This window comes from Phascolarctos cinereus, unplaced genomic scaffold (genome assembly GCF_003287225.1).
Source record: "Phascolarctos cinereus isolate Bilbo 61053 unplaced genomic scaffold, phaCin_HiC Scaffold_9;HRSCAF=440, whole genome shotgun sequence".
NCBI classification, from domain to species: Eukaryota; Metazoa; Chordata; class Mammalia; order Diprotodontia; family Phascolarctidae; genus Phascolarctos; species Phascolarctos cinereus.
In genome coordinates this window covers 243,799,189-243,812,680 of record NW_027556402.1, presented here as the reverse complement: position 1 = coordinate 243,812,680, position 13,492 = coordinate 243,799,189, and the positions used below count along the sequence as shown (strand labels likewise).

General features: G+C 57.2%; 1 protein-coding gene across 13 annotated transcripts in view; it reads right to left on the bottom strand.

Moving 5' to 3' along the window:
* DGKZ (diacylglycerol kinase zeta) overlaps window positions 1-13,492 on the bottom strand; it is a 66,079-nt gene that overhangs the window by 6,938 nt on the left and 45,649 nt on the right. For 5 of the 13 annotated variants that reach the window (XM_078148168.1, XM_078148171.1, XM_021009662.2 and 2 more), the window contains exons 2-16: window positions 8,187-8,295; window positions 7,728-7,823; window positions 4,518-4,595; window positions 4,017-4,073; window positions 3,414-3,482; window positions 2,676-2,747; window positions 2,471-2,587; window positions 2,314-2,385; window positions 1,960-2,055; window positions 1,628-1,710; window positions 1,442-1,502; window positions 1,214-1,327; window positions 941-1,081; window positions 726-804; window positions 319-374 (exon numbers count right to left, since the gene is read on the bottom strand). In XM_078148168.1, coding sequence (XP_078004294.1) covers window positions 319-374; window positions 726-804; window positions 941-1,081; window positions 1,214-1,327; window positions 1,442-1,502; window positions 1,628-1,710; window positions 1,960-2,055; window positions 2,314-2,385; window positions 2,471-2,587; window positions 2,676-2,747; window positions 3,414-3,482; window positions 4,017-4,073; window positions 4,518-4,595; window positions 7,728-7,823; window positions 8,187-8,295 — 1,300 coding nt within the window. Of the gene's footprint in view, window positions 1-318; window positions 375-725; window positions 805-940; window positions 1,082-1,213; window positions 1,328-1,441; window positions 1,503-1,627; window positions 1,711-1,959; window positions 2,056-2,313; window positions 2,386-2,470; window positions 2,588-2,675; window positions 2,748-3,413; window positions 3,483-4,016; window positions 4,074-4,517; window positions 4,596-7,727; window positions 7,824-8,186; window positions 8,296-8,499; window positions 13,455-13,492 lie in introns of those variants that run through there. The other 8 variants (XM_021009659.2, XM_078148170.1, XM_021009661.2 and 5 more) reach the window with 6 other exon arrangements.

Here is a 13,492-nt window from a genome sequence, read left to right as displayed (position 1 = left end):
ATCTACAAAATGGGGACAGGACTCTCACACTACCCACCTCACAGGGTTGTTGTCAACAACAGAGGTATAGAGAAGTGAGCTGTCTGCCTCATGGACACCGGGGCTGACATTTGGTGAGGGAAGCCTCTATTGGGCAAGACCGGGAAACAGTGTGGTCTAGGAACCGGGGGGGGGGGGTCAGCCTCTGGGGGGCCTGAAGCCCTGGGCTGGGGGTGCTGCAGCTGATGTGATGGGTGTTCACAAGATGGTGCCACAGGCCACCTGCACAGGAGGGATGGCGGGGGGGCACTCACGAGGTACTGCCAAGCCCCAGCTTACCCCAGCATAGAACATCTTGTTCCGAAACCGGCTATTGAATTTTTCTGGATTCGCCTCTGTACGAGCAGAGAAGAGAAAGATGAGGGTCACGGGGTCCACAATTCCCTCTCGGGAAGGGAGGCCCCAGAGTCCTCTCCTACCTGGACCCCCTGGAGCAGCTCCTGCCTCACTGCCTCTCACGTGGAATCTCCAGCCCGGTTCCCAAGTCTTTTCCCTATTTTTACCTCCACCACCCCTCAGTTCGTTCTCTCCAGACCCTCTCCCCACTTTCGGTTTCCCCCAGGGCTCGAAGATCATCCAGTCTCCTGCCTCCCAGCTCTGCCCTCTCAGGGCAACATGCTCCCCCTGCCCCTTTTCCTGACACTCCGTTCTCCTTATCAGGACAAGGCAATTTGAAAGCCACCAACCTCGAGATTCGTGAAATTCCAGGGTGACGTGAGCATCAAAGCCGAGGCTGAAGTAATTGTTAAAGACATCCAGGGGCAGCTACACAGAAGACAAAGGGAGAAGCGTACGTCAGGAAGACAGTGCCGTCAAAGAGACAAAAGCCATCGATAAAACACACCCACAGAGCACCAAGGAGCTGCTCCTGGGGAAGGCTGGGCAGCCAGCCTGGGCTGACCCTGTCAGTGGCCCCCTCGTCCCGGTCGTCAGGCCCCGCCTCCGGATTGGGCTCCGCTCGCAGGTCCCATCGGTCCAGCTGCACGACGTTGCCCTCCTCCACGTGGGACAGGATCTTGGACACTGGCTCATCCGTGTAGCCCTGAGGAGCCAGGGAGCGGCAGCATGAGATGGCTGCGAGGCTGTAGCCACAGTGACCCTCCTCTCAGTACAACCTTTCTGCCCCTGGGACCATCCTCCTTCTTTCCACTCATCCCCTGGCCCCCATTCTCACCCCACCCCAGTTGAGGGTCCGGGCCAGGTCATTGCCAGTGCCGAGGGGTAGGATGGCAACAGGTGGTGGGGGCTTCAGGCGCAGCTGGTCCAGGGTGGAGAGGATCCAGCCAACCTGAGGGGGAAGGAGGGGAGAGCAGGCCTCAGGCCCAGGCCCAGCCTCCCCCATGCCTGCAGCCCCAGCCCAGTGGCTGTTGGGAGGCTCACGGAGGTGTGCGCGTGAACTCACCGTGCCATCGCCCCCGCACGCCAGGATACGAAGGTTGTGCACTTTCCGGTACATCTCCAGCCTGTGGGTTAAAGGCAGGGCAGAGGAACTGAACAAAGCAGAAGATGGTGGCCCCAGACCTGCACAGACCACCAGCTCTCCACTGACCCCGCCTGGGTCCTACCCCACAGACACCCAGGTACTCACGCCTCCTTGGGCCCACCCTGGCTCAGGTCAAAGACTTGCCGTGGGTTGAGATACCAGAGAAAGGACTGGATGATCTTAGAACCCTGGGGGAAACAGAGCGGGAGGAGAGGGTCTGGAGAGAAAGAACTGGGGGATGGTGGAGGTAAAAATAGGGGAAAGACTTGGGAACTGGGCTGGAGAGTCCACGTGAGAGGCAATGAGGCAGGAGGCAGGACTGTGCAGGACTCGGAAGGGAATTGGCCCCCTGGGCCATCTTCTCTTTCACCACCAAAAAGCAGCAGTGTTCGGGCCCACAGGGGAAGGAGGGCAGAAGCTCCCGGCCTGAGCCTTACCTGATTGCCCCCACTCTTGGGGTTCACGAACACCAGCAGGGGCTTCATGAGCGGGGATGGGGTAGGTTTGATGATGAAAGGTTTCCAACGGCCCTCCTGCAAGACAGTGAAGGTGCAGAGAGCCCTCCAGGCCTCTGTCCCTCCTTCCCAGCAGCCCCCACACCACAGCAGCCAGAAGCAGCAACCTGCAGCCCTCAGCCCCTCCACAAGCCCGTCTGCGTATCTGCACAACAGACAGCCTGGAAAGCAGGCAGAGCGGGCCAGAGCCCATTTCACAGATGACGCCTGGAGGAGCAACTTGCCCAAGGCCACACCACTGGTGAGTACAGAAGGTGGGCACATGCCCGGCTCTACCTCAGGCCCCTTCTTGCTCGACTTCCTCTTGAAAGATGTCCTCTTCTTCTTTTTGCTGACCTTGAGTGGGTTCTGCAAGAGGGAGGGAGCAAAGCCGTCAGCATCACACCCAGCAACTGAAGGCCCTGCCCACGGCTTGGGAAGGGGCGGGCTTCACCTGGGGGCGCCGGGCCCGGAGGATCCAGGTTGGGGGGATGACCACCGCGGCGTGGGCCCCCAGGGAGCAGGGCTCCTCAATCTGCTGGATCATGAAACAGGACACCTTGTTGTGGTACTGCAGAGGGAGGAGAGAGAGGGCACTGACTCCGAGGGGCAGGCCTCCTGCGAGCCAGGGCAGGAAGCAGACGAGATGAGGTACTCACTGCCTGCTTACACCACGAGCAGCTGATGGCCACAATCTCTTTGCTGTGGAAAGTAAACTTCTGCTGGAAGCCCTGGGGGGAAGCAGGGGAGAGGTCAGTGGGGGGGCTGAGCCCAGGAGGCAGCCTATGTCCATTCTCTCTGGACACCTCCTCCTCAGAGGTCACTAGAGTCACAGGATGTCAGACCTGAGATGATTTCTGTTTTCAGGAATCACATCCCGCATAGAAAGAAACTGAGGCCCCCAAAGAGGAAGTGTGGGGAAGCAATTCTACAGCACCTACTACGTGCAGGCACTATCCTAAAAGTTTGACAAACAGTATCTCACTTCATCCTCACAACATTCCTGGGAGGTGGCTGCTGTCATCACCTTCATTTTATAGAGAAGGAAACTGAGGCAGAGGATAAGTGCCTTGCTCAGGGTCACTCAGCTACCAGGTATCTGAGGGAGGATTTGAACTCAGGTCTTCCTGCCCACAAGCCCCACTAAGCCTGTGCGTAGGCACTAAGAGGCAGGACAGCAAGCTCTGTCCTCTGCTTCCAGTCGCCACCTTGCCCCAGTGGAAGGACGCCAGCACTGCTTCTTAATTCCCACCCCGGTGACCCAAAGCCAAATTGGCCAGACCTACTGTGTGCCTGCGACTCAGCAAGGTGTCCCTCTCTCCCCGGGGAGCCCTTTCTGGGCATAGACTACGAGCCTGCTTCTGCCAGCAGGGGCGAACCCAGGGTGCTCCACTCACCTTGCCACAATGCCGGCATTTGCCATCCTGGCGCCGCCGATGCACCCAGTGGTGACGAACAAAAGTTGGCTGGAGAGGGTAGGGGAGGAAGACGAGGTCACAGCTCTGAGCAGGGATGGGAGACTGCCCTGGCCTCAACCCAAGGAGCACAGGTGGGCTCATCTCATAGCCTGGGCTGCCAGTCCAGGAGAGGAGGGGGCTGGGGGGATGGTGCAGGGAGATCTGCAGCCCCAGCAAGTCAGAAATCACCGGGAGGCGCTGTGCCCTAAGCTACATAAGCAGGAAATCCAGGCTTTCACGCCAGGCCTCTGATGCCCAATTCTGTGTGTCTTCAGCTGTGCCCAGGGAGCTGAGGTTCTGAGACAGGCCATGTGCCCTGGGGTGTAGCCCTCCTCACTCTGCTCAAAGTGCAACCTGGGCAATCCAGCTGGTGGCGCTTTGGGGGAGTGTTAAGGTTTCGCCAGGAAGGGTCTCAGGGCCCTGAAATGGGCATCTCAGCTCACGCTCTAGGCTCAGGAATCCTGAGCCTTTTTCCCAGGCTGGTGGGAGCTGGGGAGCCCCTGGGATGCCCACCGCCGTCCCCATCCCACCCAAGGTCCTTACCTCCCGCACATTCCTGGACCCTGATTCCCGGAAGGATGGTTTACAGCGGAAGTTAATCTGCAAAGGACCACATGACATGAAAACATGAGGATGATGGCCAGGCTGGTCCTGGGAGCCTCCAGGGGAGGCGAGCACAGGAGGCCACAGGTCTCCCAGGAGGGAAGGATGGCTGTCCAACGTCCAATTCTCCTGACTCTGTCATCCAGGAAGGAACCTCGTTCTTGTGTTATTTGTAGTGAAGCTTCTTGGGGTACTGAGTTTGAGGGATAACCAGGGCTCCCAACTGCACAGGCTACGGGGTTCATGAAGCTGATCCGGGGGCCAGAAGGGGCCCTCTTGTTCTCAGCTCGGCTCTGGCCTGCCCAGGGCCCTCCTGGCATGCACACACTGGTATATGCGTACACACACGCGCACACACACCCCCCTCTCAGAGAGGAGGCAGCAGTGGCTGGGGATCCCTGGGCCCAAACCTCAGTCCCATCCAAGGAGGCCCATGGTCACCTTCTCCAGCTGCCCAATGCAAGGCGTGTGCACGACAATCTTGCAGGCGGCACACTTTCGTCGAGACACTGATTTCTGCTGCAGGAAGGAAGGGCACTGAGGTCAGTGGGACAGAAGGGAACCAATCACATTTCTAAGCACTTTTTGGCTTGCAAAGCTGTTTCCTCATAACTGACACTGAGGCTCAGGGGTGTGGGGTGGCCTGCCTAGGGCCCCACAGCTTATGTGGAGGGGGGTCTGAACTGAGGGCTCCAGACTGGACTCCGGGACCAGGCAGTGTGGCACAGCGAGCAGGGCCCAAGTTCCGCTCTTCCCTCTGACTCTTGCTATGTGACCACAGGCGGGCCCCTCCCCTCTGTTTCCTCTTCTGCCACTGTGTCTCCTGAAATTCCGGTGCCGTCTGCCATCCTCACCTCTTTCGCTCCTGTCTCATGACGAGGAGACCTTCTCCTCACCAGGCTAACTCTGAGACCAGCACAAGAGATCCCATCCCATCCCACCTCCTCCAACAGACTAGCCCCATCTCTCTCCGGGCTGTTGCCCTCCTGCCCACAGACAGGCCGGGTCTCCTCATCCTCCCCAAACCCTCCCTTGATCCTTCTGTCCCAGCCAGCTACTCTCTCAGACTTCTTCTGCCTCTTGTAGCTAAATCCTCAAACAGATCATCTATGACACGTCCCCGTCCCCCCCTTTATCACTGGTTAGTCCTTTTTCAGTTGTCTCCGACTCTTGGTAACCCCGTTTGGGGTTTTCTTGGCAGAGACACTGGAGCGGTTTGCTGTTTCCTTCTCCAGCTCACTTTACAGATGAGGAAACTGAGGCAAGCAGGGTTAGGTGATTTGCCCAGGGTCACACAGCTAGTACTTAAATTGTCTTCCACCAATCTGAACTCAGGAAGGTGAGTCTTCCTAACTCCAGGCCCAGCCCTCAGTGCACCATGCTGCCCCCTAGCGGCTCTCCTCGTACTCTCTTCTCAACCAATTACCAGCGGTTCCTGACCTTATCATTCCACCAAAGCTGCTCTCTCCAGTTACCAATGACCTCAGAAGCCAAAGTCAATAGCCTTCTCTCAATCCCTATTCTCCTTCCCCTCTCTTCGGCCTCTGACACTGCCTCTCTTTCTCTCCTGGTTATCCTCCTCCCTCTCTGATGGCTCCTTTTCTTTTCATTTATTTTTTAAATAATTATTTTGGGTTTTCACTTCCATCAGATTTTGAGTTTTAAATTTTCTCCCCCTCTCTCCTCTCCATCCTCCCCAAGGCGGCAAGCAGTCAGATAGAGGCTCTACATATACATTCACATTAAGCATATTTTCACATTAGTCATGTTGTAAAGAAGAATTAGAACGGGAGGAACCATGAGAAAGAGAAAACCGAACAAAACAACAAAAGAAAAAAGACAGAAGAGCGTACGCTCCGATCTGCGTTCTGACTCCATGGCTCTTTCTCTGGACGTGGAGAGCATTTTCTATCATGAGCCTTCTGGAGATGTCTTAGATCCTCGCACTGCTGAGAAGGGTTAAGCCCAGTAAGTCAGTGCTCGCCCAATGTGGCTGCTACTGTGTGCACCGCTCTCCCGGTCCTGCTCCCTTCCCTCAGCATCAGTCCACACAAGTCTTTCCAGGTTTTTCTGAAGTCCTCCCGCTCCTACTCTGTTTCCTTTGCTGGAGCCTCCTCCACACGAGGCCCTCTTCTCTTCTTCTTCTAGTCTGCTTCACTTGCTGATCTCATCAGCTCCCATGGGTTGAGTTCCAGCTCTACAGGACGATTCACAGATCCCCCTCTCCTGCCCCAGCCTCTCTGCTGGCCTCCAATCTCGCACCTCCAACTACCTTTCAGACATCTCGGAGGGCACACCCAGCACACATCTGAAACCCAACCTGTCTAAACCTAAACTCATTATCTTTCCCCCTAAACGCTGCCCCCATCTTTCTTATAACTCCCAGTCCCCCAGAGTCACCCTGGACTCCTCCCAAGGCCTGTGGATCTCACCTCTGCAGCATCTCTCCTCTGACACTTTCCCCACCCTGGTGCAGACTCTCATCCCTTCAGACCTGGACTACCCCACTAGCTGCTGGTGGGGTCTGCCTGCATCATCTCCCCCACTCCAGACCCTCCTCCATTCAGTTCCTAAAGTGAAGTGAGCAATCACATCCTCCCGCCCTCCTACTCAAGAGACTCCACCGTGGCTCCCTACAGCCTCCAGGATCGAACACAAGATGCTCTGTTTGGCATTCAAAGCCCTTTACCACCTCACCCCCTCCTACCTTCCAGTCTTTTCACAGTGACCTGGCTTCTCAGCTGTTCCATCTCTTCCCTCCAGGCCTTTGCTCTGGCTGTGCCCCCTGCCTGGAATGCTCTCCCTCCTCATCCCTGCCTTCTGGCTTCTCAGGCTCCCTTTAAGCCTGAACTAAACTCCTACCACCTACAGGCAAGCCTTTCCTAACCCCTGGACTCCAGTGCTCTGTCTGTTTTAATCATTTCTGATTTATCCCATATACGTATTTGTGATTTACCTCACCCGTTTGTCTCCTTTTCTATCTCCAGTGCTCAGCATGGTGCCTGGCACACAGCAGCAGCTTCATAAATACTGACTGATGTAAACAGAAGTCAAATGACCTGCCCAAGGTCACACAGTTACAAAGTCTCTGAAGTGGAATCTGAACTCGGGTCTTCCTGACTCTAAGCCCAGTGCTGGATCACTGCCCCACCCAGCTGACTGCCTCAAAGATACTTCAATGTTCCAGGCCTCCAGCCCTGTGCTCTAGAAGGGGGAGGACGGGAAGACGCAGAACAGGCACTTGTATAGCGCCTACTAGGCGCCACGCACCACACTGTGCACTTTTTACCAATATTACCTCATCTTATTCTCACAAAAGCCCCTGAGGAGGGGGCAGCTAGGGGGCGCAGTGGATAGAACTCCGGCCTTGGAGTCAAGAGGACCTGAGTTCAAAGCTGACACTTGACACTTACTAGCTGTGAGACCCCGGGCAAGTCACTCAACCCCAACTGGCTCACCAAAAAGCCCCTGGGAGGCAGGTGCTACTATCACCTCATCGTGTAGCTGAGGAAACTGATGCTGAGTAAAGCTAAGCACCCTGCCTAGGGTCCGAGGCTGGATTTGAACCCAGCTCAGCCCAGTGGTGGCCCCTGCTGGCCCCTCTCTGGCCAGCAGCCACTGCCTTTTCTGGTCCCCCAGCGCTCCACTCACCAGCATCCTGGCCAGACAGTACTGCTCCCCCACGTAGCAGAAATCCCCAGACACGTTGGTCTCAAACCACAGGTGTTCCCCGTAGGTGGCTGTTTCCTGTGGGATGGGGCAGGCCTGTAAGCGCTCCTCCCCCCGGACACGCTGTGGCCCGGGCCTCCCCTGCCCTCCTTGGACCCTGCACTCACAGAATTCTAGAGCTTTCAGAGCCCTAAAAAAGGAGCAGCTTCAATATCCTCATTTTCCAGATGAGGAAAAAGCCTCACAGAGGAAAAAATGACCAGCCTCAACTCACCTCCTCCCCGCAGCTTCCCAGAGGGAGGCTGGGCTATCGGTCTCCTCACATACGGTGGGTAGTGGATAAATGCTGGGCCCTTGACCTCGCTGACCTTAGGCAGCCGGGCCTCCCAAGTCCCCCTCCGGTCCTCATCTCCCCACCTCAGCCAAGCCACCCATACTCACACTCCAGTCCACGGTGCTTCGGATCTGCCTCTCAGGTTCGCTGCCGGGGGCTCCAGGGGTGGGGTTTGGAGGGGCCAGATGTTGGAGACCTGACTTGGCAATGGCTTTCCTGAAAAGAAGAGGACAACTAAGAACTCAAGGAAAGAGCGCACATCCTTTTCTTCCTTCCTCCCTGGCCCCATCTCCTTCTAGCTAGACCCAGGCTGGGAGGAGGGGCAGAGACAAGGCCTGGCTCACGGGCCCAGTGCTCAGAATACAGCCCCAGGCCCACGCCCCTGGCTGCTCTGCCTGTCCTGACCGCAGCTATACCTACGAGAGCAGAGAGCTCCAGGCCTCTGGTCCAGCGGACTTGCGCTTCAGAGCCACTTGCCGCCTACGGGACAGGGGGCGCAGGTGGCGCAGCAGGAGTGGATTGGCAGAGGGGCCGGGGACGAGGTGCTGCCCCGGGGGCCGGTACTGGCTGAGACGTCGGTAGTAGCCATGTAGGCCCCAGACGGTACAGTCATACATCACATCGGTGGGGAGCAGGTGGGAAGATTTCCGGCGTCGACGGAGACACCGGGGCACGTGGAGTCGGGGCCTGATGCCCAGATGCTGAGACCTGGGGGTGGCCAGCTCCTCGCCACCTGCCTGAGGGGTCCTTAGCCCCAGCACCTCTGTCTCTTCCTCCTCTGCTTCACTCTTCCCCATGAGACCAGTGAGGAGTAGAGGGGTCCCCAGGAGGCGAGCGTCAATAGCAGTGGGTGCCAATCTCTGCGGTGGGCCTCGTTCCACAGTCAAATGGGGACTGTGGCTTGGGGGTGTGGTGCTGGAGTGGCGACGGGAAGCCCTCACCCCGCAGCTAAGGAGGCAGCCCTGAAGCTGTGAACTGGAGCGTCGCTGCCGGACCAGCGAGGGGGAAGGCTGGCCGGCTGGGGATCGCCGTCGGACCTTGCCCGTGGGGAGGGCTACCCCGCTCCCCCGTCGCTGCCCGCTGAGGCCTGCCCCCGGCCCCTTCCTCCTGAAGTGTCTCCTAAAGAAGGTCTCCATGGTGAGAGTGGCGGCCGTCAGAGGCTCGCGGGGCCCAGTGGCGGGGGCCTGCTTCACTGCACCTGAAGGTCCCACACTGGACACTAAGCAAAGGCAAGCGCGAGGTACCCTGACAACCCACTGCCGGGGAGCCCTTCCACGGGCCTCTGGGCTTGTGAGGGAGGGGCTGGGGAACGGGGGCACTGACGCAGTTCAGCGGCAGCCACGGGGGACCCGAGTGCGAGCCGCTACCAGCCCCAAGTCAGGAGGCTCGTCAATGACCCTGAGAAAGCTCCAGATGGAGCCGTCAGGGCCCTCTCACTGTGCGCCCCCAGCTTCTTCAGCCTCTGACTAAGCAGGGCATGGAAGGCAAGAGGCCTGCAGGGGATGTGAGAGCACCGACCTATCTGCAATAGAGAAGGGTCCAGGAGTCAGACTGGGTACAGAGCCTAGACCAGTGTAAGTAACAAACCTCCTTCCCCGGGTTCTTAACTGTGGGGTCTTGGGCCACTCATCTGAGCTCTCAGGGGATCAGTTTCCTGTTCTGTAAAATGAGGGAGGCAGATGAGAGATTCTCTAGTGACTGTTTCAGGTCCGGCAATCTCTAACAATCACATGAGGTTTTCCAAACCCCTCAATTCTGTTTCTTCCCAGGCCACTGAGCAGCAGGAAGAGAATCCAACAGAACTTGGGCCTTGGCAATGGCCGACTTCTACAGTTTTCCAAAGCAGCAGCCTCAGGTGGCCCAGGCCTGGGAGGCCACGGGCTTGACACCCCCTCCAGGTGCCAGGCAGAAGTAAGGGCGAGTGTCAGGCATGGATGAAGGTGAAGGTAGAGAAGGAGGTACCAGTGGGAAAGGGCACCAGGGCAAAGCCTAGGCAAGGAGAGGGGGCACTGTGGCAAAGCTGAGCCTAGGATGGGCAAGCTATTTGGGCCAGGGCAGGGAGAAGCTGCTACTTCTCCCTTTTCATGCTGGCACTGTGCACAATGCAGGGCATGGGGGGGTCAGCAGATAATGCCTTGGGTCTTAGACTCCTCACCCCCTCTGTAAAGGAGACATTGGGATAGGCCTGGGTCCGTGTCTTCAATCTCACAGGTGTGGCCAGTAGGGGGTGATTCTGCCAGCCTTGGGCCTCACCTGGCACTAACATCTATCCATTCTCACTGGCATGGGGGGGCAGGGTGAGAGGGAGATTTCTGGAAATCGAAGTTGCCTGACCAGGTAATATTTTTGGGGGTGTGTGTGGGGGAAACATAAGCTCCATCTGCTCCTCCTTAAGGTCAATTCTTGGGAATAACTTGAGGGAAGCAGTAAATGTGAATGAGACTATTTTTAAGTAGCTTTGAGCTCCCAGGAATAAAGGAGCCAGGGAAGTATCGGCCCCTATTATTAATGTGGCCATTCTTTATTAACAATGTCTTCCAGCCTCCACAAGGGAAATAAAAGAGCTCTCTGGGAATCAACCCAACTGGGACAAGTTCCCCACATAAGGTAGACAGCCAGCTCTGGTAAGGGGGGGAGGGGATGAAAACTCCCTTCGCCAGGCCTTTGCCCCCAGCTTCTGCCCAGGTACTTTTAGTCCAGCTTTTGCCACCTATCAGACTGGCAGCCCCATGCTGCTATCCTCAGGCTCTCCTATGGGGTGTCAGCTTTCTCCTGTCCTGTGACAGCTGCCCAGACTGGAGGAGATTAGTCACCCTGACAGACCTCCTGATGCTAGTGTCACCAGAAAACAAAGGCCACAGTCTGTGTGTGTGTGTGGTGGGGGGGGGGAGGCGCAGACAGGCCCTCGAGCACTTTCTAAACCCTCCACAGTCAGCTCTTTGGTCTTTGTCTCCCCAGCCCTGAACACTGCGCCTGACACGTAGTAGGCACTTCATAAATGCTTGCTGATGGACTGAAGGGAGGGCCCGGCCGGAAGGCCAACAACTGGGCACTGAGACGCCCCCCCTTCCCCACTCCGCACGCCACTGGCAACGCCTTTGTTGTCAACCATCCTGTGGATGCACAGGGCTCACAGCCACAGCAGGGCTAACTGCTCCTCAGCAGTACTCATCCCACAGTGATGGGGCCTGGGACAGCGAGGCCTGAGAGACTAACACCCTTTCCTTAGGAGGGAGCAGGGTAGTGAGAGGCCTGTCGCCACAGGTACAGAGCACTTGGGCTTCCCTCTGGTCACCACAGTTTGGTCTCTGGCCTTTTCAGCAAACTGCTCTCCAGGGGCCTCTGACTAGTCTAGCCCAGGCCCTCACCTTCTACTGGGATGGTGGGCAGAGCTCAGCAGAGGTCCAACCAGGCCTCAGTCCCTGTGGCCTTTCTATCTTTATGGCTGCTGTGCTGGATGTATAAAGGGCACTAGACTCCAAGGCTGTGGTGACCCAGACTGGGTGGGGGCCCCACAGCCTGAAAGCCCAGGGGAGAACAAGTGGGTTAAAGTCAAAGAGCCTCAGAGGCTCAAGGCTGTGGTGAGGAGACACGTCTGCTTGATTCTCTGTAGACCTAAGAGGGGCGTACCTGGGACAGTGCAGAGACTGAGCCAGATGGAAGATGGGAGCCTAGCTAACCCTCACCCCATGGGTCCCAAAGGCCTAGGCCCACCTAGGGACAGACTCCCACAGTTTCTTATGGCAAGGGAAGGTGCAGTGAGGATCTGTACAAAGCCACACCCTCAGCTTCCCCACCTCCAACCCCAGGACCTGGAAGAAGGATGGCAGAGCTGGCCAGAGGTCCCAGCCAGGGATGAAGGGGGCTGGGGAGTGGCACTCCTGGTCCTCTCTCGGACTGGCTCACTGGACAAATAACAGTTCAGAGGGGAGAGCTGCTAGAAGGCTGGAAAAAACCTCATTAAGGTCTCTCATTCCAGAAACAGGTGAATTTCCAGTCTGACACGCATTTTAGTCTCTGGCCAATACTGAATGGACCTCTCAATTACAATTCTGAGCTGGGAAGAGGCTTAAAGGGCTCATTCGGCTTCTACAGAAGCCAGTGTCTGGAAGCTGTCATCCTAGCAATGCCGAAAGGGCTCTCTGCTATCTTCTGGGTTTTCCCACTAAAACCAGGGTGGGAGGGGAGAGGGAAGAGAGAAAGGGAAGCATGAATGTGATGGGTAGCCACAGCCCACTACATGAGGAAGAAGGCCTGGCAGCCTGGGCCACCTGGGTATTTGCTCATGCCACAAAGTGCCAGCCTCCGCAGCCTGCTACACATGCACCGCCCCTAGCTGACTCCCGTCAAAGCATTTGAGTGTCCCCATCTGGCTACAGTGTTTCCCGTGCTCGGTGCACTCTCTAAAGCTCTGGGCAACAAAGAGGACAAAGACCTTCAGTCTGCCACTTAAGGGGGCTGTGGATCATTTAGTCCAGGACCTCCCTCTCCAGCATTCTGAGAAGCAGCTGCTGCTTGAGATGAGGCCCATTCAGTGTTCAGATTAATCTCGAGGATGGACAGACCAGGAGAAGACCAACAGACATTTCCCTTCCTCCTTAAGCAACCAGCCTTGCTCCAGAAGCCCCGATCCCCATGGAGGAGGCAAATTATATCCCCCAGGGGATGCCGGCTCTGTGCCAACGTCCAGCTGTTCCGCTCCCACAAGCCTCGGGTGGAAGGCTGGGAAAGTCCAAGAAAGGGGAGAGCAAAGGCATTAGAGGCCTCAGACATGAGAAAACTGAGGCCCCAAAAGGTAAAGGGATTTGTCTACGGTCGGAGAAGGACTCAGGAGCAGAGCTGGGATTTGGGCCCAGCTCCTCCGATTCCAAGTCTGCTCAGTCTTGCATGATGCCAGGTAGAGGCTATCAAGTCCCGGGCTAGGGAAGGGAGGTGGCCAGGGCACAGCCAAAAGGGAGGGCATTTATCTCCCGGGGAACAGCAGGAAGGAGGCCTCTCTTGTCAGCCCCCAGAATTGGTGTAGTCATGGGGTGGAAAGGAAGCAAGGAGCACCACTCCTAGCCCCAGACTGCTTTCACTAGGAAATCTCTTGCCGGGGAGCCAACCAGGGGGCACTAGGGAGCTGGCAGAGCAGCAGGATGGGTGGCAATGCTCTGGGCAGAGGGGAAGGGAGTTGTCTGGCTGGGTTAATATTTACCTCGGCCAGGGGATGGCTCTTTCAGACTCCCTGCCCAGGATCACAAGGGCACACGATGCCCTCCTTTTTCAACAGCTGCAGCTAGGCTGAGTCTCCCAGACCCTCCCTGGCACATTGTGCCCAGTGCCCCCCCCAAAACCCCAGGCTAGGAAGCCCCACACAGATAATACAGGGAGCAGGGAGGGAAGGAGAGGGAAGGGGCTGAGTCCCCTTTTG